The sequence below is a fragment of the Ranitomeya variabilis genome, chromosome 1 (genome assembly GCF_051348905.1).
Source record: "Ranitomeya variabilis isolate aRanVar5 chromosome 1, aRanVar5.hap1, whole genome shotgun sequence".
In the NCBI taxonomy this organism is placed as follows: domain Eukaryota; kingdom Metazoa; phylum Chordata; class Amphibia; order Anura; family Dendrobatidae; genus Ranitomeya; species Ranitomeya variabilis.
The window spans coordinates 696,523,064-696,546,977 of NC_135232.1; the positions used below are offsets into that span (position 1 = coordinate 696,523,064).

Sequence of the window (23,914 nt, forward strand, 5' to 3'; positions counted from 1 at the left end):
CTAGTAATATCCTTTCCTTGTCCCGTAAAGAGTGCAGGGAGAGGCACTGTAATACTGTTAGCTGTGTATAAGCCTGACTTCAGTCGGGACACCAGCCCTCCATTCTTACCTGGTAGAAACACCAATACACTGTTTGGCTCAGCCGCTGTTCTAGGGCATCTCTGCTTTTCTCTGAAAAAAAAAAAAATAGAGAAATCTTAATACTTCAACATAAGACACTGTGGACAATTGTAGCTTCTGGCTTTGTGGGAACAGACTGAGGAAGGTCCTTTTCTGTTTCCTGTGCCTAGTGCCAAAAGTCCATAAAGAAATGGATGGAGGGGATTTGGTGAAAGAACATGACCGGCCTAATCTCAATCCCATCCAACACCTTTGATATACATTATAACGGAGATTGTGAACTACGGCCATCTCCCCAACATCAGTGTCTGACCTCACAAAGTCTCTTCTGGAGGAAAAAGAAAAATTCCCACATATGCCTCCAAAATCAAGTAAAAATCCTTCCAAGACAAGCGGAAGGTGTTATATCTGCAAAGTGATGACCAACTCCATAATAAGGTCTATGGATGTAGAATGGGAGGTCATAAGAGCGCCTGTGGTGGAATGTGTACTTTTCTCCATATGGCACTTATGATAAGTAAATAAAACACCCGCTTTATAAGGGAAGATCCCTGCTCTGGCTGCATTTCATGAGTCCTGTCATAAGTCATTGCGTTTATCACCGGGTGACTTCCAGACTGCAGAATCCAGCAACTTGTCCAAACACATTACCGTAATCATTGCTGAAAATAACTTGTCTTACCCACAATTGTTTCTAATCTGGAAAAAATAAAAAAAAAAAATATATATATATATATATATATATATATATATATATATATATATATATATATATATATATATATATATATATATATATATATATATATATATATATTCACACACACACACGTACGTACGTACGTACGTACGTACACTAGCTGTACTACCCAGCTTCGCCCGGGGTAATAACTGCTGTTAGCAAAATAGAATGTGTTAACAAAAATTTATTCTGCACAAAAAAAACACAAAACAAATAGATAGAAATGTAATTATTAAAAGGCAAAAACTAAGCTAAGAAGCATTTTACAACATATATTTCAACACCAGAGATATTCCACACAGATTTAACTAAATTGGCCAAGTAATGTGAAGTAATCTTCTACTACTTAATCGAGAGCCTTTTGATAAACGACATTCTTAGTTTTTCCTTCAGGTGCAAAGACAAACACATTTTTGGCTGTTCCAACTCTTGAACAGGCCACATAAAGTTGACCATGAGAAAAGCATGGAGATTGTAAATCTAAGCTAGCTGAAGAGCCCGGCGTTGCCTGGGTATAGTAAATATCTGTGGTTAGTTATAGCACCTCACTTCTCTTATTTTCCCATCACGCCTCTCATTTTCCCCATCACATCTCATTTTCTCCCTCACACCTCTCATTTTCCCCCTCACTCCTCTTATTTTCCCCCTCACTCCTCTCATTCCCCCCTAACACTTGTCATTTCGACCTCACATCTGTCATTTTCCGATCACTCCACTATTTTCCCTCACTCCTCTCATTTTGCACTCACACCTTTTCATTTTCACCTCACACCTCTCATTTTCACCTCAGTATATACATGTTTGTCATCTCCCTTATATATAGTATACACCTGTATGTCATCTCCTGTATATAGTATATACCTGTATGTCATCTCCCCTGTATATAGTATATACCTGCTGTGTGTCATCTCCCCTGTATATAGTATATACCTGTATGTCATCTCCTCCTATATATAGTATATACCTGTATGTAATCTCCTCCTGTATATAGTATATACCTGTGTCATCTCACCTATATATAGTATATATCTGTGTGTCATCTCCTCCTGTATATAGTATATACCTGTATGTCATCTCCTCCTATACATAGCATATACCTGTATGTCATCTCCTCCTGTATATACTATATACCTGTAGGTAATCTGCTCCTGTATATAGTATATACCTGTGTGTCATCTCCTTCTGTATATAGTATATACCTGTATGTCATCTCCTGCTGTATGTAGTATGTACCTGTATGTCATCTCCTCCTTCATATAGTATATACCTGTGTGTCATCTCTCCTGTATATAGTATATATCTGTGTGTCATCTCCTCCTGCATATAGTATATACCTGTGTCATCTCCCCTGTAAATAGTATATACCTGTGTGTCATTCTCCTCCTGTATATAGTATATATCTGTATGTCATCTCCTCCTGTATTAGACGTCGTTCACACGTTATTTGGTCAGTATTTTTACCACAGTATTTGTAAGCTAAATTGGCAGCCTGATAAATCCCCAGCCAACAGTAAGCCCACCCCCTGGCAGTATATATTAGCTCACACATACACATAATAGACTGGTCATGTGACTGACAGCTGCCGGATTCCTATATGGTACATTTGTTGCTCTTGTAGTTTGTCAGCTTATTAATCAGATTTTTATTTTTGAAGGATAATACCAGACTCGTGTGTGTGTTTAGGGCGAGTTTCGTGTGTCAAGTTGTGTGTGTTGAGTTGCGTGTGGCGACATGCATATAGCGACTTTTGTGAGATGAGTTTTGTGTGGCGACATGCGTGTAGCAACTTTTTGTGTGTCGAGTTGCATGTGACAGGTTAGTGTAGCAAGTTGTGTGCAGCAAGTTTTGCACGTGGCGAGTTTTATGTGTGGTGCCTTTTGAGTATGTGCACGTTTTGTGTGAGGCAACTTTTGCATGTGTTGCAACTTTTGTGCATGTGGCAATTTTTCTGCGTGTGCAAGTTTTGCGTGTGGCGAGTTTTCCATGAGGTGAGTTTTGCACGTGTGGCGAGTTTTGCATGTGGAGAGTTTTGCGCGTGGCGCGTTTTGAGCGGCGACTTTTGTGTTTCAACTTTTATGTGGCGAGGTTGGTGTATGTGTGGTGAAATGTGCGCTGAGGGTGGTATATGTGTTCGAGCACGTGGTAGTGTGTGGCGCATTTTGTGTGTGTGTTCATATCCCCGTGGTGGTGTGGTGATTATCCCATGTCGGGGCCCCACCTTAGCAACTGTACAGTATATACTCTTTGGCGCCATCGCTCTCATTCTTTAAGTCCCCCTTGTTCACATCTGGCAGCTGTTAATTTGCCTCCAACACTTTTCCTTTCATTTTTTCCCCATTATGTAGATAGGGGCAAAATTGTTTGGTGAATTGGAAAGCGCAGGGTTAAAATTTCACCTCACAACATAGCTTTGACGCTCTCGGGGTCCAGACGTGTGACTGTGCAAAATTTTGTGGCTGTAGCTGCGACGGTTCAGATGCCAATCCCGGACATACATACACACATACATACACACATTCAGCTTTATATATTATATATATATATATACATACAGTGGGGCAAAAAAGTATTTAGTCAGTCAGCAATAGTGCAAGTTCCACCACTTAAAAAGATGAGAGGCGTCTGTAATTTACATCATAGGTAGACCTCAACTATGGGAGACAAACTGAGAAAAAAAATTCCAGAAAATCACATTGTCTGTTTTTTTATCATTTTATTTGCATTTTATGGTGGAAAATAAGTATTTGGTCAGAAACAAAATTTCACCTCAATACTTTGTAATTTATCCTTTGTTGGCAATGACAGAGGTCAAACGTTTTCTGTAAGTCTTCACAAGGTTGCCACACACTGTTGTTGGTATTTTGGCCCATTCCTCCATGCAGATCTCCTCTAGAGCAGTGATGTTTTTGGCTTTTCGCTTGGCAACACAGACTTTCAACTCCCTCCAAAGGTTTTCGATAGGGTTGAGATCTGGAGACTGGCTAGGCCACTCCAGGACCTTGAAATGCTTCTTACGAAGCCACTCCTTCGTTGCCCTGGCGGTGTGCTTTGGATCATTGTCCTGTTGAAAGACCCAGCCACGTTTCAACTTCAATGCCCTTGCTGATGGAAGGAGGTTTGCACTCAAAATCTCACGATACATGGCCCCATTCATTCTTTCATGTACCCGGATCAGTCATCCTGGCCCCTTTGCAGAGAAACAGTCCCAAAGCATGATGTTTCCACCACCATGCTTTACAGTAGGTATGGTGTTTGATGGATGCAACTCAGTATTCTTTTTCCTCCAAACACGACAAGTTGTGTTTCTACCAAACAGTTCCAGTTTGGTTTCATCAGACCATAGGACATTCTCCCAAAACTCCTCTGGATCATCCAAATGCTCTCTAGCAAACTTCAGACGGGCCCGGACATGTACTGGCTTAAGCAGTGGGACACGTCTGGCACTGCAGGATCTGAGTCCATGGTGGCGTAGTGTGTTACTTATGGTAGGCCTTGTTACATTGGTCCCAGCTCTCTGCAGTTCATCCACTAGGTCCCCCCGCGTGGTTCTGGGATTTTTGCTCACCGTTCTTGTGATCATTCTGACCCCACGGGGTGGGATTTTGCGTGGAGCCCCAGATCGAGGGAGATTATCAGTGGTCTTGTATGTCTTCCATTTTCTAAATATTGCTCCCACTGTTGATTTCTTCCCTCCAAGCTGGTTGGCTATTGCAGATTCAGTCTTCCCAGCCTGGTGCAGGGCTACAATTTTGTTTCTGGTGTCCTTTGACAGCTCTTTGGTCTTCACCATAGTGGAGTTTGGAGTCAGACTGTTTGAGGGTGTGCACAGGTGTCTTTTTATACTGATAACAAGTTTAAACAGGTGCCATTACTACAGGTAATGAGTGGAGGAAAGAGGAGACTCTTAAAGAAGAAGTTACAGGTCTGGGAGAGCCAGAAATCTTGATTGTTTGTTTCTGACCAAATACTTATTTTCCACCATAATATGCAAATAAAATGATAAAAAAAACAGACAATGTGATTTTCTGGATTTTTTTTTCTCAGTTTGTCTCCCATAGTTGAGGTCTACCTATGATGTAAATTACAGACGCCTCTCATCTTTTTAAGTGGTGGAACTTGCACTATTGCTGACTGACTAAATACTTTTTTGCCCCACTGTATATATATATATATATATATATATATATATATATATATATATATATATATATATACACACATATATATATACACACATATATATATATATATATATATATATATACACATATATATATATAATGATTCCTCATTTTGTAAAATATTACAAGTGTTAATCCCACAAAAAAGGACAGCAAGGCCGGCCAGCGGGTCCAGCAGACAGGGCCACGTGCGCGTTATGTAATGTTAGCGATACGCTGCGGAAGGCTTTCTGGAGAATGAGGGCTTTTTTTTTTTCTAGTGGTTTAATATTAGAACAAGCGCTGGATGTGAAGCAGCCTATCTGCCACTCCACATACAGCTGCTGCACCGTGACCTGCAACCTCCAACTGCTCACAGCCGAATGGGGCATCTGTGATAATCAGACTGAAAAAACAGACAGATTATGCAAAAGGCTGGGAACCAAAAAAAAAATAATTCATTAGATAAAAAAAAAATAAAAAAAAAGAAAGCAAATTTATAAGCCGAAGGTAGGAATGGATCCAGCAACAAGGAGAAATATAATGTTCCACATTCCTTTAGAATCCATTTCTGGCTTTCGCTCAAAAACCTGATAATTATCTGAGGATAAAGGGTTAATCTGCATGTTAACATTACAATGTTGCCTGGCCTGACGAGGACTTATCGGTGGGGATGCTGAATGTAGGACCCCTCAATCTGTATTGATGGCCTATGTTAAAGGGAACCTGTCACCCCCAAAATCGAAGGTGAGCTAAGCCCACCGGTATCAGGAGCTTATCTACAGCATTCTGGAATGCTGTAGATAAGCCCCCAATGTATCCTGAAAGATGAGAAAGAGGTTAGATTATACTCACCTGGGCGGGCGGTCCGATCAGATAGGCGTCGCGGTCCGGGGCCTCCCATCTTCTTACGATGACGTCCTCTTCATGACTTCCTGCCGCGGCTCCTGCACAGGCGTACTTTGTCTGTCCTGTTGAGGGCAGAGCAAAGTACTGCAGTGCGCAGGCGCCGGGAAAGGTCAGAGAGGCACAGCGCCTGCACACTGCAGTACTTTGCTCTGCCCTCAACAGGACAGACAAAGTACGCCTGTGCAGGAGCCGCAGCGTGAAGACAAGAAGAGGACGTCCTCGTAAGAAGATGGGAGGCCCCGGACCGGACCGCGACACCCATCGGACCGGACCGCAGCGGGACCGCCCCTGGGTGAGTATAATTTTAACCTCTTTTTCTTATCTTTCAGGATACACTGGCGGCTTATCTACAGCATTCCAGAATGCTGTAGATAAGCCCCTGATGCCAGTGGGCTTAGCTCATCTTCGATTTTGGGGGTGACCGGTTCCCTTTAAGCATAGGACATCAATATCGAAGTATAGGACATCCCATTTAACCCGTCCCAATCTTGTTAGACATCCCTGTAGGGGAAAAAGAAAAAAAAAAAAAAAAAGAAAAGGATTGGTTTCTTGGGTCCCTCACCTCTGCTCCTCCTTTTCCATGTCATCAAATAAATGTATTAAAGATGCTGCCAGTTCATACATTTCTTTACATATCCCTGGTTCTTCAACTAAATGAGATGACACCTGAAACAAGCAAAGCAAAAATAATTATTAAAGGGGATGGGGGAAGCAGACAGCGGCATTGAAATGGATGAGCAGCAGCGATCGGCACTACATACACTTGCGGGATCAGCACCTGATCCTGCACTGGACTGAACATAGGCTGTCCAACATGGAGAAAGTGTTAAAGAGAGTAGTACTCAAAACATCCTCTATTCGCCCAACCAAAGCAGCTCTCGGTTTAGAGTGCCAAGAAAGACCATGTCTAACTCCCGTAATCCATTTATTTGTGCGAGTACCACGTGATACTATATCCATGGCCACCAGCGCAGCATCGCTGAAGATTCGAGAAAAAAAGTATACAACAGGAGGTTAATACGTGCCTTAATATTAGGTGTATGTTTTATGTCATCCAGGTAAAACACTTCCACGTCAAAAGGTTTCCCTCCAACCTTGAAGACATACGCGGGGATCAATTTATTGTGGATTGGCACTGCAAAGTAGTCAGCAAATTCTTTGCAGTTTATTGTTGCGGACATCAAAATGACCTTAAGAGAAAGAAAAAAGGAAATTATATTGTTAAACATTTGGCGGATTTTTATAGTTTTCTTTTTTGTTTGTTTGGGTTTTTTTTTTGTTTTTTTTTTAGAAACAGGAAGTCATTGTTTATATGGCTGAAGACAACTTTACCACATCAATTAGACAACAGAGAATACAAGAGTAGAATAAAGCGCTCATCTAGACTCCTCTATAGCCATACAGCTCCATCGGCAAAAACAAAGTTATAGTTCGCAGAATAAAGTGATGCAAAAATAATCATTTTTCTCTATAAAATAGTTTTTATTGTGTAAGAGCGCAAAAACATAAAAAAATATATAAATGAGGTATCGCTGTAATCGTAATGACACGAACAATAAAGATATATTATCAATTTTACCACATGTGGAACGGTATTAAAAAAAAAAAAAATTCTTGAATTGCTGGTTTTTGTTCATTTTGTCTCCCAAAAATCAGAATAGAAAGCGATCAAAAAATGCCATGTGCCTGAAAATGGTACCAATAAAAACGTCAGCTCGTCTCGCAAAAAACAAGCCCTCACATTACTGTCGGGCAAAAGATGAAAAAATTATAGCTCTCAAAATATGGTAACGCAAAAACTAGTTATCACAATAAAAAGAGTCTTTTAGTGTGTGACAGCAGCCAAACAAAAACTCAATACAAATCTGGTATTGCTGTAATCGCACCGACCCGAAGAATAAAGTCGCCTATCACTTACACTGCACGAAGAACGGCATAAAAAATATATAAAACCAATTCTTCACATGCTGTTGATTTTTTCATTCAGCATCCCAAAAATCACAGCAAGTCTCGGTGCACATTTATCCTGTGCTCTGCGCTGAGCGCTTACACCTGGGTTTTCACGTAAATCTCTGAAATACGTGATTCAGACAGAACCCCGGAAGAAAATTCCCTATGAGGAAGATGGAGGCACTGTGGATGCCATAGCACCTGTGATCCGGGGGTGTCCATCTTTTTAGGATTGCATAAAAGTGCCGTTGGCCACAGTTTTGTGCACTTCTGAAAAAGAAGGAAACAGCGGAACAGAGGCCAGAATGAGTCCAGAGTATCTCTGCTGCTTCACTATAGTAAATTCGTCCATCGGGGGTTTCATTTGAATCACGTGACGTTAAGAGGTCAGCGTAGAGCGCCGGCTAACTGATCCCAAATGGTATGTAAAATGTTCCCAATAAAAGCATCCACTCAATCCACAAAAAAAGCAAGTCTCCACTTAGATCTGTCATCTGTTAACGGAAATAAAGGGGGCTTCCACGCTACTGGTAGCACAAAGGCTCTGGAAAAGCAAAATGTCTACTCGCTCCCCGAAAGAAATTCAGCAAATTCTGCGCTCCCAAATCCAAATGCCCCCCTCTCTTCGGAGCACCAGTGTGCCTAAATCACATATAGAGCCCACAGGTTTGGCATTTCTGTAGTGATGAGAGCCCACCTAATTTACAGGTGCGTGTCTACAGAAGCACGATCTGGCATAATGTACTGGTCAATACAACGTACTGGTCACTAGAATGGCAGCTTCCAACTTTCACTCAGCAACATCCACTGCTGCCTGTTTCTGGAAAACACCCATGGAGTCTAAAACAGGATTTTTTGGCTACTCACTGTAAAAATCTGTTTCTCGGAGCCTTCATTGGGGAACACAGGAAACCATGGGTGTATAATGCTGCCACTATTAGGCTGACACTATGCACAAAAAAAGTTAGCTCCTCCTTTTCAGTGTACACCCCACCGACCGACACTACGTTAAACAATAAGTGAGAAAGCAGTAGGAGAAGCAACAAATAAAAGAGAAAGAAAACACAAATTCAAACTGTAACAATATAATACAGTAAACGGAGCTGATCAACTTGGGAGGGTGCTGTCCCCCCAATGAAGACTCAGAGAAAGATTTTACGGTGAGTAGCCAAAAAATACTGTTTGCTCTATCGCTCCATTGGGGGACAACACCGGAAACCATGGGATGTCCAAAAGCAGTATCGAAGAGGAGGGAACAGCAGAAAACTCCATTCAGGTCTGAGAACTCACCACTGCCGCCTGCAAGGTCTTTCTGCACCAGGAGAAAAAGGTCTTCCAAGTGCGACGATAAATGTGTAATGATGACAGTTTCTGAGCACATGGTGGAGACCATCTGCTGGGAGAAACCGGCCTGGGTTAAAATCCAGGATTCCATGGCCAAGCCGTTCGACTCCGGGCCCTCGAGTTCTGGTGATAAATCGGGCCCTGAGAGAGCAGGGTCTGGGTGGTCTGTGAGCCGCCAGGAGACATCGGCGACGAGTTGCACTAGTTCCGTCTACCACGATCGGCATGGCCAGTCTGGGACGAGAATCACCGGAATTCCCTCCGCTTTGATCTTTCTGATGACTCTCAGAAGTAGTGGAAGGGGCGGAAACAAGTAAGGGAGACAAAACTGATGCCACAGGAAGACGACCCAACGGCTAATGGGTCGCGGGGACCGAGCTATGAATGCCGGAAGCTTGGTAATCAGCCTGGAGGCCATGAGATCGACATTCGGAGTCCCCCGGCGAAGGCAAATCTGCTGAAAGACCTCCGGATGAAGGGACCACTCTCCCGAAGCAAGACCCTGATGGCTGAGAAAATCTGCCGCCCAATTCTCTACTCCCGAAATGTGAACAGCCGAGATGACTGAGTGGTTTCTTTCTGCCCATTGGAGAATGTGGGCTAATTCGAGTATCGCCCTTTAGCTTCTGGTCACGGGCCAGTGAAAAAACAAGCAATTATATTAACAACTTGAGAGGCTGGTCTAGAAATCTGACCTCTAGGGTGACTATAAATCAGGCCTGTATACATAGAATCACAGATTGAGGGCAGCCAAGCTGATGTGATCCAGTCCATCCATCCCCCCCCCCCCCCAGGGAGCAGAAAGCAGACTACAAGGTTAGCTATTTCTATAAGTTTTCTCCTGTTTATTTTATAACTGCTTTGCATATTTGTGTGCCTTTTTTACCACCATATTTTTATACCTTTTTCTTTATTGTAAGCATTGCACCTTTTTGTATTAAAGCATAAACCTTTAACAAGTTGAACCTTGTATGTTCTAAAGAATCCATAGCCTTAAAGTGTTTGACCCTTATGATTGGCAGACAGTAGTAGTCTTTCCGGGACTCATCGCCCGTGTGTTCGGTGAGTGGTGGCAGCGTGTATGAGCGGGTTTGTGGCCTTTGTCGGTGTGTGATTTATGCTCCCATTACAGCATAGGACAGAGGTTGAATGCTGGACAGAGAGGGGAGCTAGATTAACCCTTACAGGCGCAACCCCAAATCACGTGCTGAGAAGTGGATACGTGACAAATTGGTGGCAGCATGGTGGAATCCTGACACCCTTTGAACCTTTCGTTGTGTGAGACTGGAACGACAACTCCGTCCTTGCTGAGTGCATCTATGGCTCAGTGGAACAGGACTTCCTGCGCCTTTGGTTTTGGAGCGCGGGACAGGAAAAAACGTGCCGGGGGGACGCGAATTCCATTTTGTATCCGGAGGACACTAGATCTCTGATCCACTGGTCGTGAACAACCGAAAGCCAAGCCTGACTTGAACAAGAGTAGACGACAGCCTACTCTGTCTGTGGCCTCCGGATACCGCGATGAGTCATTGCGTAGAAAACTTGCGGGATCTAGCTCCTTTCGATCCAGATTGAGCGGGTCTGTATGAAGCCTGGAAATCCCTGTCTCTACACAGGGGGAGAGCCGAGCCAGAGGAGGCGGTCGTAGAAGACCAGCCTGTGGTGCAGTAAAATGGTCGGAACCGAACCTGGTGTTGGGTTCGAAAGGGCCGACTAGGTCTCCATTGAGGAAGAAATTTGCTCTTCCCTCCTGTAGCATCGGATATAATTTGGTCCAGTAATTCCCCAAATAAACGTCCACTTTGGTAAGGCAGAGAGGTAAGAGATTTTTTGGAAGCAGAATCTGCACACCACTCTCTCCTGATGGTAAAGGCATTCGCAGTTAACTGCATCTAGTGAGGCATGAACAACATAATCCCCGGCCTGGGCAATCTGGTAGGCAAGATTGACAGCTTCGGTAGGCAGGTTACTGTCTTTTCTAGTTTTCGCCAGAGTCTCTGCCCAAGCTACCATAGCTGTAGCCACCCATGTTGCGGCAAAAGATGGGAAAAGTGCTGTGCCAATGGCTTTGAAGACTGACCGCGCTAGATTATCTGTCAGTCGGTGGGATTCTTAAAAGAGGAGCCATCAGACCAAGATAAGAGGGTTTTGGAAGCGAGACAATATATAGGAGGGTGCACTGAAGGGGACTCAGACCACTCTTTCTTTAGAGTCGGAGCAAAGGGATATTGTGTCTCAAGCGGCTTTTGCCCAGTGAATCATTTGTCCGGGCGAGACCTGTGTCTCTGGACGAAGTCCGTAAACTCAGGGTGGTTAGTAAACATCCTGTGAGGACGTTTAGATCTTTTAAAAGATACTGTGTGATCCGTACTAGTCCCGGGCTCCTCGTCTACCCTCAGAACTCTATTGACCGCTTCAATGAGAGAGTCCAGTGACTCCTGGTACTCTTGTGAGAACGGGTCTATGGACACATCAGACTCGTATTCTGAGTCGTGTTCGCTGCGGACCCCTGGAGAGGGAGAGCATGAAACGGAATTCGCAGACGCCGAGGCACGAGAGTGCCTAAGGTACGGGATATGAGGTCGTTTATTAGAAGTTTGTATGTCCCTCGTTGTATGACGGCAGCTATCAGAGGATGTCTCTCACATGGCTGAAGGGCTCTCAGCGCTAGGCAAGCGGATGCCCTGGCTTGAGGAGGAATCACGGAAGCACTCTATAGCCTTAGCCAGAGAAGCCAAGACGTAGCCCACTCAGGGGGGGCTAGGTCCACTAGGGTCGGCAGTAACAGAGTGCTCCTGTGCGCATGTAGGATCGCAGGCTGTACAGAATGAAGTACTGTGGCCCCTGGGCAGTGGGGCATTACATGTGGTACATGAGGCATACACAACTCTGTTTTAGTAGCCTTCTTAGAGGACTTAGGCTGAGACATATTGGCCTCTGTCAAGAGAATGAAAAACTGCCGCACTGCATGGAAGGGGTTAAGCGTTTTCAGCTTACCCAGGTCCTCTGTGTCCCATGCCCCCGGGGATTTCAGGCGACGCTGATGCAGTGTGTGTTGTAATCCCGTCCTTGTCGATGCCTTTGCGGTGAGAACAGAAATGGCCGTCGAGATTAGCGTCTTCGCGCTTCTCGTTAGTAACGAGAATCACCTGAGGAAGTGGGCGGAGACATGGCCGGCATGCGAGAACACCGCTGTGGCGCTTCTCTTCAGAGTGAGAAATGCCTGAAGAAATGGGCGGAGCCGCTCCGGTGGGCAAGGTAACAACTGGACGTGGCCTAGATAGCCCAGAAGCCGGGGGCTTAATTTGTGGATGCGGGGAGGGGAGTGCGCCGCTGCGGTACACGAGTCACCAAGGGGACAGAGGAACGTGCGCTGCATAGGGGAGCCCTCTTGCCGCTCGTGAACGCTGTCCACATGAACCCCAGCATTACTCCTAGTTGTCAGCCAGGTACCTGTATGCAGATGAAGTTGTGCCCAGAAATTCTCCTTTCTCCCTCTGAAATTGTCAGGCACTGGCCACGATGTCCAACCTCAATCCACCCTCCCTTTGATAGGGGGGCGGAGAGGGACAATCTGCCTCCCATCATCATCCACTTTCAAATAGTGGTGATGCTGTTGGGGCTGCACGGACTACGCTGGGGCTTCTGTGTATCCCGTGGGTTCAGTCCCTTGGGATGGAACAGGGTCGCGTCCGACGCTGTGGGCCTGGCTCCAGAAGGGGGTACGTGGGGGCGACACCCCACTTTTCCGTCTGTAGTTGATGTGGGGAGAGCGGAGCCCTGGGGGAACCCGTTGCCCCTGGAATGAGCGCAGAAGGGGGTATGGGGAGGCGAAATTCCACGTTCCCTCCTGTTGAAGGATCGGGGAGATCGGGACCTTGAAAGGACCAGTCGCCCCTTCAATCCATGGGTAAATATTAAAAATCAAAAGTAAAATTTAAAATAAAAAAGTTGGGGTCTGAAGCCAGACCCAAGTGCCTCCTATGGAAAGAACTGGTTCAGATTAGAGCCAGCAGAGGGTGTATACTGCAGAGACGAGTTATTCTTTTCTATGTTTACTTAGTGTCCTCCAAGTGTCAGCAGCATAACACCCATGGTCCTGTGTCCCCCAATGAAGAAAAGGAGAAATACATAACAACAAAAACCTGATTAAAAAAAAAAAAAGACATAATTTTATGACACATTCTCTTTAAGACCTGTGTTTCTATGCCAGTCTTGATGGAAAAATGAATGGTTGAAAAATGCAAAAAATGTATTAGGGTATGTGCACACGTTGCAGATTTGCCTGTGGAATTTTCTGCATCTCTTGCCAGAAAATGCAGGTAAAAATCCAAGCGGATTTGATGCAGATGTTCATGCGTTGTTGAAAGCTAAATAAAGATCTATTATTGAACAAAAATAAAGAATTGTGATGTCATTTCTTGTCCAACCTCTTCATTTACATACTCCATTGAAGAATAATGTTTGCACACACAGAAAAAGAGATAGATATTAGATATATATCTATAGATAGATGATAGATCTATAGATCTATATCCATCTATCTATAAATACCAAGTCCAATGGTACATAAGATTTCACGACACACACACAAAATCTGCGTTAGGCCAGGATCACACTTGTGAGAAACTCGCACGAGTCTTGCACCTCTGTTCAGCAGCACATTCCGGTCCGAGTGCAAGCAGCAGTGCCGGGTATTGAGGTGCGAGACTCGTGCGAGTTTCTCACAAGTGTGACCCTGGCCTTAAATGCAGGATCTGCTTAATTTTAACAAACTGAAAAAATAAATGGCGTAGGCTACAGCGCAATTTCCTGCGCCAGAGAGAGAAAGCCAGTGACTAGGGGCCGATGCTTATAGCCTGGGAAGGGGTTAATACCCATGGATCTTCCCAGGCTATGAATATCAGCCCGCAGCTGTATATTTAGCCTTTGCTGGCTATTAAAATAGGTGGGCCCCCCGGGAAAAAAAAAACAGACATGGGGTCCCCTATAATTAATAGCCAGAAAAGTATATGCAGACAGCTGCGGGCTGATATTCATAGCCTAGGAAGGGACCATGGATATTGGGTGCCCCCACCCCACCCTGGCTACAAACACCAGATGTGACAATTCTTGCACTTAGCCTCTCTTCCCACTGCCCTGTAGCGGTGGCATATGGGGTAATAGGGGGTTAATGTCACTTTTGAACTGTAAGGCAACATCAAGCTGGCTTAGTAATGGATAAGCTGTCCATTACTAACCCTATAGTTGTTAATGGGTTAAATAAACACACACATATGCAAAATAAAGTATTTTACGGAAATAAAACACCACACAGTTTTGCCATCTTTATTTTTCCGCCAATTTATGCGATGCCCGCAATCTCCTGGAAAAAAAGAAAAAATAATAAACCAACACAAATACTCCCTGGTCCGACGCAGTCCATTTCATAATGAGTGTCCCATGACGATCTCCCCTATAGAGCTGTCACATCAGGAGACAACGGCTCCTGCAAGTGTTATCACTGAGGGTTCAATGGCCTCTCACTTTATGGCACTATACTGTACTATACTGTACTCACAGCGGCAAAGGGATACAATGCGGAAGGATACCTTCCGTCATTGTATCCCGGAGCCCCTGGAGAGCGGTCGCTTCTAATGCGACAGCTCTCAACGGGAGATCGTTGTGGGACACTCGTTATTAAATGGATTACATCAGATCAGGGAGTAAACTGTTGGTTTATACTTTTTTTTTTTTTTTTTTTTTTTTACAGGTGATTGAGGGCTTCGGGATTATCTGTATGGTGAGCATATACTGTATGGTAAGCATATACTGTACGTTGTATGTATACAGTGCCTACAAGTAGTATTCAACCCCCTGCAGATTTAGCAGGTTTAATAAGATGCAAATAAGTTAGAGCCTTCAAACTTCAAACAAGAGCAGGATTTATTAACAGATGCATAAATCTTACAAACCAAAAAGTTTTGTTGCTCAGTTAAATTTTTATAAATTTTAAACATAAAAGTGTGGGTCAATTATTATTCAACCCCTAGGTTTAATATTTTGTGGAATAACCTTTGTTTGCAATTACAGCTAATAATCGTCTTTTGTAAGACCTGATCAGGCCGGCACAGGTCTCTGGAGTTATCTTGGCCCACTCCTCCATGCAGATCTTCTCCAAGTTATCTAGGTTCTTTGGGTGTCTCATGTGGACTTTAATCTTGAGCTCCTTCCACAAGTTTTCAATTGGGTTAAGGTCAGGAGGCTGACTAGGCCACTGCAACACCTTGATTTTTTGCCTCTTGAACCAGGCCTTGGTTTTCTTGGCTGTGTGCTTTGGGTCGTTGTCTTGTTGGAAGATGAAATGACGACCCATCTTAAGATCCTTGATGGAGGAGCGGAGGTTCTTGGCCAAAATCTCCAGGTAGGCCGTGCTATCCATCTTCCCATGGATGCGGACCAGATGGCCAGGCCCCTTGGCTGAGAAACAGCCCCACAGCATGATGCTGCTACCACCATGCTTGACTGTAGGGATGGTATTCTTGGGGTCGTATGCAGTGCCATCCAGTCTCCAAACGTCACGTGTGTGGTTGGCACCAAAGATCTCGATCTTGGTCTCATCAGACCAGAGAACCTTGAACCAGTCAGTCTCAGAGTCCTCCAAGCAGGGTGGATAAAAATCAATGTTTTTAAAAAAAAATAAAATAAAATAAAAAATAAATCGGATTTTTTTTTATTTAAATCGAATTTTTTTCAATAAACTGCTTTTTGAGGAAAATATTTTACCATCCAAAGGTTCTTCCATCATGAGATAAAGCTGAGTTGTTTAACTCAGTAGAATAAAGGCTGTATATATGTGTAACATTCACAATGCCATGCTCTTCCAGAGGTTTCTGTAGGATTAGTGGGCAGTTTCTCTCCTATATTATCACAGACGCTCGCTTTACTTACGCAGTTCTCAAAACTGAATTTGACTCCGCAGAGGTCCCAGCCTCTTCTTCATGGCAAAAATGTTACAACATGAACAGAGTTGAGAAAAAGACCTTAATCCTATTGTTCTACAAACCTATGAATACAGAATCAACCCCTTCAGTGCCAAGTCCAAAAAGTTAGACAATATGTTTCTGATTGTTTGGAGTGGAATAGATCTGCACAACACAAGAAGAATGTGAATCTAAGTGTGAGGAGGAGGAAGGGCAAGCAGACAAAAAAATGAAAGTGAAACTTTGAGCACAATACTGCAGCATAGCCACAGACAGACAAGTCTGGATCTGTTTGTGTGTACGATCTGAGGTTTATTACATTCTTTCCTTATAATGGCAGCAGGCCGTAAAAGAGACCCAGTTTAGGAATATTTTAATGAAGCTCATTCGCCTATCGGTAAGGCAGGCATGCGTGCAAAATGCAAACGATGCAACAAAGAGATGCAAGGCCTGGTGGCGCGAATGAGGCAACATCATGAGAAGTGCGGTGATGAAGATGACCAAAGAAACACTTCTGAACAGGCAGGATCTTCAGGTTGGTAAACATTTTTATTGAATCCTATTTCTAAAGACTGAACTGTCATGTGTGAGAAAAATTATATTTCTTATTATTACTGCATGTTACTGTCATTTGGTACAGTTATGAAGAAAAACAAATATTCCTTTTGGGGCAGGGGCAGTGATGTGTTGTGTACAATAAGCAGAAATTGTATAAACAATAAAATAACAGCATTGACTTTTTGTTTAGGGGAATTCATGGATTCTGGAAACTATCCACCTCCAAGATCACCATCATCCTGTTCTACAGTTTCAGAGTTATCCATCCAGGATAGTGCTTCATTAGCAGCAGCATCATCATCAGACACCCACAGCCACATATCACCATCACCCAAAAGGAAGAAAAAACCTTTACCTCCTGGAACCACCATAGATAGGTTTGTGATAAGAACTAGCAGATTAGAAAAAGAGTTGATTGATGAAAAAATTGTGCAGTTTATTTATGCAACAAACTCTTCTTTCCGTCTGACTGAGAACCCACATTTCATTAATATGGTTCAGTCACTGAGACCAGGATACAGTCCACCCAGCAGAGCTGATGTTGCAGGGAAACTGCTGGATCAAGTGTATGACAGAGAAATGGAGCAATGTGCAACAGCTCTGGAGGGTAAAATTGTTAACCTAAGTATTGATGGGTGGAGTAATGTCCACAATGATCCTATTGTATGTGCTTGTATAACAACAGAAGAAGGTAAAGTCTTCCTTGCACAAACAACTGATACGTCAGGAAATGCACACACAGCAGAATACTTACACAAGAAGTGGCAGTAAAAGCTATAACGACATGTGAACAAAAATTCAAATGTCTAGTACGCAGTTTGGTCACTGACAATGCTGCAAACGTATCCAAGATGAGAAGAGATTTAGAAGAGCAGGGAGGGAATACAAAGCTGCTAATAACATATGGTTGCAGTGCTCATTTGCTGCACCTCTTAGCCAAAGACTTAAGTGTTCCAGAAATAAAGGCTAATGTTGTTGAAATTGCTAAATACTTCCGTAATAATCATTTTGCTGCAGCAGCTCTGAAAAGGATGGGTGGAACCAAGCTAACGCTCCCACAAGATGTTAGATGGAACTCTGTGGTGGACTGTTTTGAGCAGTATATCAAAAACTGGCCTATTCTGATGACACTTTGTGAAGAAAATCGAGATAAAATAGATGGCACTGTCACGGCCAAAATCCTCAACATTGGGCTTAAGAGAAATGTTGAACATATGCTGAGCTTCCTGAAACCCATCTCTCAAGCTTTAAACAAAATACAGAAAAATAGCTGTTTTATTGCGGATGCTGTTGAAATTTGGAAGGAACTGAGTGAACACTTAAAAACAGAACTACACATGGACAGAATTAAATTACAAGCAGTAAACAAACGAATGGGACAAGCACTGACTCCAGCTCATTTTTTGGCAAATATTGTCAAAATCCAATATCAGGGTCAAAACCTAAGTGCTGAGGAAGAGGAGTTAGCTATGACATGGGTATCCAGCAATCATCCATCTTTAATGCCAACTATAATAAACTTCAGAGCTAAGGGGGAACCATTCAAGAAATATATGTTTGCTGAAGATATTTTAAGGAAGGTCACACCAGTAAACTGGTGGAAGTCACTTAAGCGCTTGGATTTAGAGACTGTTCAAGTAACGATTTCACTTTTAACAGCAGTAGCTTCTTCTGCAGGCGTTGAAAGAATATTCTCTTCCTTTGGACTCATTCATTCTAAATTGAGAAATCGGTTGGGACCCAATAAAGCAGGAAAGCTTGTTTTTCTTTCCCAGATTATGAATAGGAACAAAGAAGAAGATGATAATGAAGATGACGACAAGTGAGCTACAGAGGACAGCAGGGACAGTAGTATTTAAGTTTTTCATGTGTCGGCTGGGCTGACAGTCTAAGTTTCTTAAAATATATATATATTTTGTTTAGCCAAATTAGTTAACAAACATGGATATTTGTTTAAGCAAATAACTTATGCTGTAATGTTGTTATTGTTTCAGTTGAATAAATCTATTTAAATTGTTATTAAGGTCAGGATTATTTTTCTCCTTCCTAAGTACAACAGAACAGTGGTGTCCAAATATGAATGATTAACCCATTAAACTGGGGAGAAAAAAGTTATATAAAAAGTGATTCTAAAAATCTTCATCTACTTGCATGCTAAAGTAGCAAGAACTAGTTTAGGTAGGAACTTTGATTTAAATCACTGATTTAAATCAAGCCTTACTGACTAGTGATTTAAATCGTGATTTAAATCAGTTAGATTTAAATCAAATCCACCCTGCCTCCAAGTGATCATGAGCAAACTGTAGACGAGCCTTGACATGACGCTTTGAAAGTAAAGGTACCTTACGGGCTCGTCTGGAACGGAGACCATTGCGGTGGAGTACGTTACTTATGGTATTGACTGAAACCAATGTCCCCACTGCCATGAGATCTTCCCGGAGCTCCTTCCTTGTTGTCCTTGGGTTAGCCTTGACTCTTCGGACAAGCCTGGCCTCGGCACGGGAGGAAACTTTCAAAGGCTGTCCAGGCCGTGGAAGGCTAACAGTAGTTCCATAAGCCTTCCACTTCCGGATGATGCTCCCAACAGTGGAGACAGGTAGGCCCAACTCCTTGGAAAGGGTTTTGTACCCCTTGCCAGCCTTGTGACCCTCCACGATCTTGTCTCTGATGGCCTTGGAATGCTCCTTTGTCTTTCCCATGTTGACCATGTTTGAGTGCTGTTCCCAAGTTTGGGGAGGGTCTTAGGCCGGCGTCACACTGGCGAGTTTTACGGACGTAAGAGCGCAGAAACTACGTCCGTAAAACTCGCATTACATACGGCACAATTATTCTCAATGGGGCTGCTCCTATTAGCCGTATATTACGGTTCAGTATTATACGGCGTTCTACGGCCGTACAAAATCGCAGCATGCTGCGTTTGTCAGCGTATTGCGCAAAAAAATCACCAATGAAAGTCTATGGGGGCGAGAAAAATACGGATTCCACACGGACCAGCAGTGTGACTTGCGAGAAATACGCAGCGGTGTTAGTGAAAAGTCGGTAATTCAATTGCCGGCTTTTTCCTTCTCCTTCACAAACCCGACATGATATGAGACATGGTTACATACAGTAAACCATCTCATATCCCCATTTTTTTTGCATATTCCACACTACTAATGTTAGTAGTGTGTATGTGCAAAATTTGGCCGCTGTAGCTGCTAAAATAAAGGGTTAAATGGCGGAAAAAAATTGGCGTGGGCTCCCGCGCAATTTTCTCCGCCAGAGCGGTAAAGCCAGTGACCGAGGGCAGATATTAATAGCCAGGAGAGGGTCCATGGTTATTGGCCCCCCCGTGGCTAAAAACATCTGCCCCCAGCCACCCCAGAAAAGGCACATCTGGAAGATGCGCCTATTCTGGCACTTGGCCACTCTCTTCCCACTCCCTGTAGCGGTGGGCTATGGGGTAATGAAGGGTTAATGCCACCTTGCTATTGGAAGGTGACATTAAGCCAGATTAATAATGGAGAGGCGTCAATTATGTCACCTATCCATTATTAATCCAATTGTAGGAAAGGGTTAAAAAACACACACACACGATTAAAAAGGATTTTAATGAAATAAACACAGCGGTTGTTGTAATAATTTATTGTTCTCGCAATCCATTTGCAGACCCTCGCTTGGAAAAATAATAAACGCACAAGATACATACCTTCTGGTGAACCGTCTCGTCCCACGAGGTAATCCATCTGAAGGGGTTAACTAATATTACAGGCAGGAGCCCTGCAAATGCAGCGGTGCTCCGTGCCTGTAATCCCCGGCGAATGAATGAAATGTAGGTCATTGACCTACATTTCCTTCAGTCGCGGTGATGCGCCCCCTGGTGGATGTCCTCATATGACCTGGAGCGTGGGAAAAAATTCCCAGGCTGCAGTTCATGAGAACATCCAGCAGGGGCGCATCACCGCGACTCAATGTAAGTACAGATCCAGCTTTCCTTTCAGCACCCGGGGATTACAGGCACGAGCGAGTGGTTTATCGCAGCTCTGCCTGTAATATTAGTTAACCCCTTCAGATGGATTACTTCGTGGGACGTGATCTGACATCAGAAGGTATGTATATTGTGCGTTAATTATTTTGCCAAGTGAGGGCCTGGAAATGGATTGAGAGAGCAATAAATTATTACAACAACCGCTGTGTTTATTTCATTAAAATCCTTTTTAATCATGTGTGTGTGTGTTTTTTAACCCTTTCCTACAATTGGATTAATAATGGATAGGTGACATAATTGACGCCTCTCCATTATTAATCTGGCTTAATGTCACCTTCCAATAGCAAGGTGGCATTAACCCTTCATTACCCCATAGCCCACCGCTACAGGGAGTGGGAAGAGAGTGGCCAAGTGCCAGATTAGGCACATCTTCCAGATGTGCCTTTTCTGGGGTGGCTGGGGGCAGATGTTTTTAGCCACGGGGGGGCCAATAACCATGGACCCTCTCCTGGCTATTAATATCTGCCCTCAGTCACTGGCTTTACCATTCTGGCGGAGAAAATTGCGCGGGAGCCCACGCCAATTTTTTCCGCGATTTAACCCTTTATTTTAGCAGCTACAGCGCTGAAATTTTGCACATACACACTACTAACATTAGTAGTGTGGAATATGCAAAAAAAAAGGGGATATGAGATGGTTTACTGTATGTAAACCATGTGTCATATCCTGTCGGGTTTGTGCAGGAGAAATGAAAAGCCGGCAATTGAATTACCGGCTGTTCACAGATATCGCGCTGAATGAAATCTAAATACAGAATATATATATATGTGTCTCAATGACATATATATATATATACATACTGTATATATGTTTTAATGAACATTTGAGCACATAAATCCATTAGATGTCGGTTTTGCAAGCCTGCGCGAAAATCTCGCAGTACGGATGCCATACGGATTACATACGGAGGATGCCATGCGCAAAATACGCTGACACACCCTGACTACGGATCACTATTTTGGGAACATTTCACCGTATTTCGGCCGTATTACGGCCGTAAAATACGGACCGTATTGTCTTACGCCGAGTGTGACGCCGGCCTTAAAGAGTCAGAAAAGGCTGGAAAAAGAGATAATTAATCCAAACATGTGAAGCTCATTGTTCTTTGTGCCTGAACTACTTCTTAATACTTTAGGGGAACCAAACAGAATTCTGGTGGGTTGAGGGGTTGAATAATAAATGACCCTCTGAAAAAACTTTTCCCAATTTAAAAAAAAAATATACAAAGAAATAACATTCTTTTTTTGCTGCAGTGCATTTCACACTTCCAGGCTGATCTACAGTCCAAATGTCACAATGCCAAGTTAATTGCAAATGTGTAAACCTGCTAAATCTGCAAGGGGTTGAATACTACTTGTAGGCACTGTATGTATGTACTGTATGTCTATATGTATGTACTGTATATGTGTATTTTTTTACGCTTGAACACAGTAGCCGGATGATGGGACTACTACAGTCCCATCATCTGGCTACCTGTCACTGTAGCAGGCACAGCTGGATGGGACTATTAGTCCCATCGGACGATGCCTGCCTACACACAGACCCGAGCGCACACATACAGCCCCACGCACACAAACACCCGCACACAGCCCCATACATCTTCTTCGCGCGTGTGCACACACATTATCCGCCCACACACTCTTCCACCTCCCGATCTGCAGCGTTTCTCGCAGACAAATCCGCAGATCTTTTTTAAACCTGTGGCTTTGCTGCGGATTGGCCTGACACAATGGAAGTCAATGGGTGCAGAAACGCTGCAGATCCGCAAAAAGATCTTGACAAGCTATTGACATGCTGCAGAAAAAAAGCTGTGATTCCGTGCGGTTTTTTCCCACAGCGTGTGCACACAAATTTCAATTTCACATTGACTAACATCGCTTGTGCACTACACTGCGGATTTGATGTAATTATGCGCGTCCAAAAACACTGCGGTCTGCATCAAAATCCAGAACGTGTGCACATAGCCTTAGAGATTCCTCACAAAGGTACATGTCCGTCGCCCAGCAGAGCAAATCTATTGCAGCTATTACCGGTAAAAAAAAAAAAAAAAAGAGAAAGGTGTTGTTCGGTAAAAACAAGGTATCACCTAGCCCCAGGAAAGAGGATAACTTGCAGATCGGTGGGGTCTGATCTCTGGGACATGCAATCCTAGTTACAAATCGAACAGCAGGTCGGACGTCCGGCCACCACACCATCCAGTCTCTATGAGGCTACTCGACAGCCCCATTTAAATACTGAGAAATTAGAACTGGCCAGAAAAGCTTGGAAACCAGTTTACAGTGACACGTAAGACTTCATTCTAGGGTTAAATATTTTCTCGGCCGGTTATTAATTCAATGCAAACAATTGTACGTTTTACTGGCCTACAGCGAAGTATAGAAATTAATCTGAGCGAACAAGAAAACGCTTAATCACAACACATTACACTGGTCACAGATGAGTGCCGTTCACCCTGCGGGCACACAAGTTTTATTTACAAATACTAACTAGGATGATTTTAACCCAGCTTTAGCCATTCGGGTGTATATGATGGGCTACAAATTCGCAAAATGGAGAAAGATTGATTGTGTGGTAATGATGACCTAGTGAAGGAATTACTCAGGTCTGACGATTACAGCGATATTAAATGTATATAGGGGTCTTTCTTTTTTTTTCTGTTATTCGCTGAAAACAAATCTGAACATTGTAAAAGTAAAAAAAAATTAGTTTTATGGACGATTTGTAAAAATGCAATTTTCAAGTAATGATCTGTCTTTTTATTGGTACCATTTAGAGGATACACAGGTTATAACCCTTTTTTGGAAGGGGAAAAGAAAAGGGTTTGGACTTTTCTTCACTGTATGGATTACATAATTTTATACTTTTATAGACTGGATTTTCATGGACAAGAATATCAAAAATGTCAAATACCGTATATACTCGCGTATAAGCCGAGATTTTCAGCCCAAATGTTTGGGCTGAAAGTGCCCCTCTCGGCTTATATTCGAGTCATGGTCGGCGGCGGGTGAGGGGGGAGAGAGGACTGTCGCTCCTAACGCTGTCCCAGCTTGTCCCATGGTCTCCCACACTGCAGCTCTTCCTCTATTCAGCGGTCACGTGGTACCGCTCATTAAGGTAATGAATATGGACTCCACTACCATA

At 43.4% G+C, this 23,914-nt stretch overlaps 1 protein-coding gene across 2 annotated transcripts in view; it reads right to left on the minus strand.

Moving 5' to 3' along the window:
* TDRD9 (tudor domain containing 9) overlaps window positions 1–23,914 on the minus strand; it is a 395,302-nt gene that overhangs the window by 229,946 nt on the left and 141,442 nt on the right. For both annotated transcript variants that reach the window (XM_077266617.1, XM_077266625.1), the window contains 3 exons: window positions 6,958–7,122; window positions 6,495–6,598; window positions 110–171 (listed from right to left, as the gene is read on the minus strand). In XM_077266617.1, the coding sequence (XP_077122732.1) occupies window positions 110–171; window positions 6,495–6,598; window positions 6,958–7,122 (331 nt within the window). The remainder of the gene's footprint in view (window positions 1–109; window positions 172–6,494; window positions 6,599–6,957; window positions 7,123–23,914) is intronic.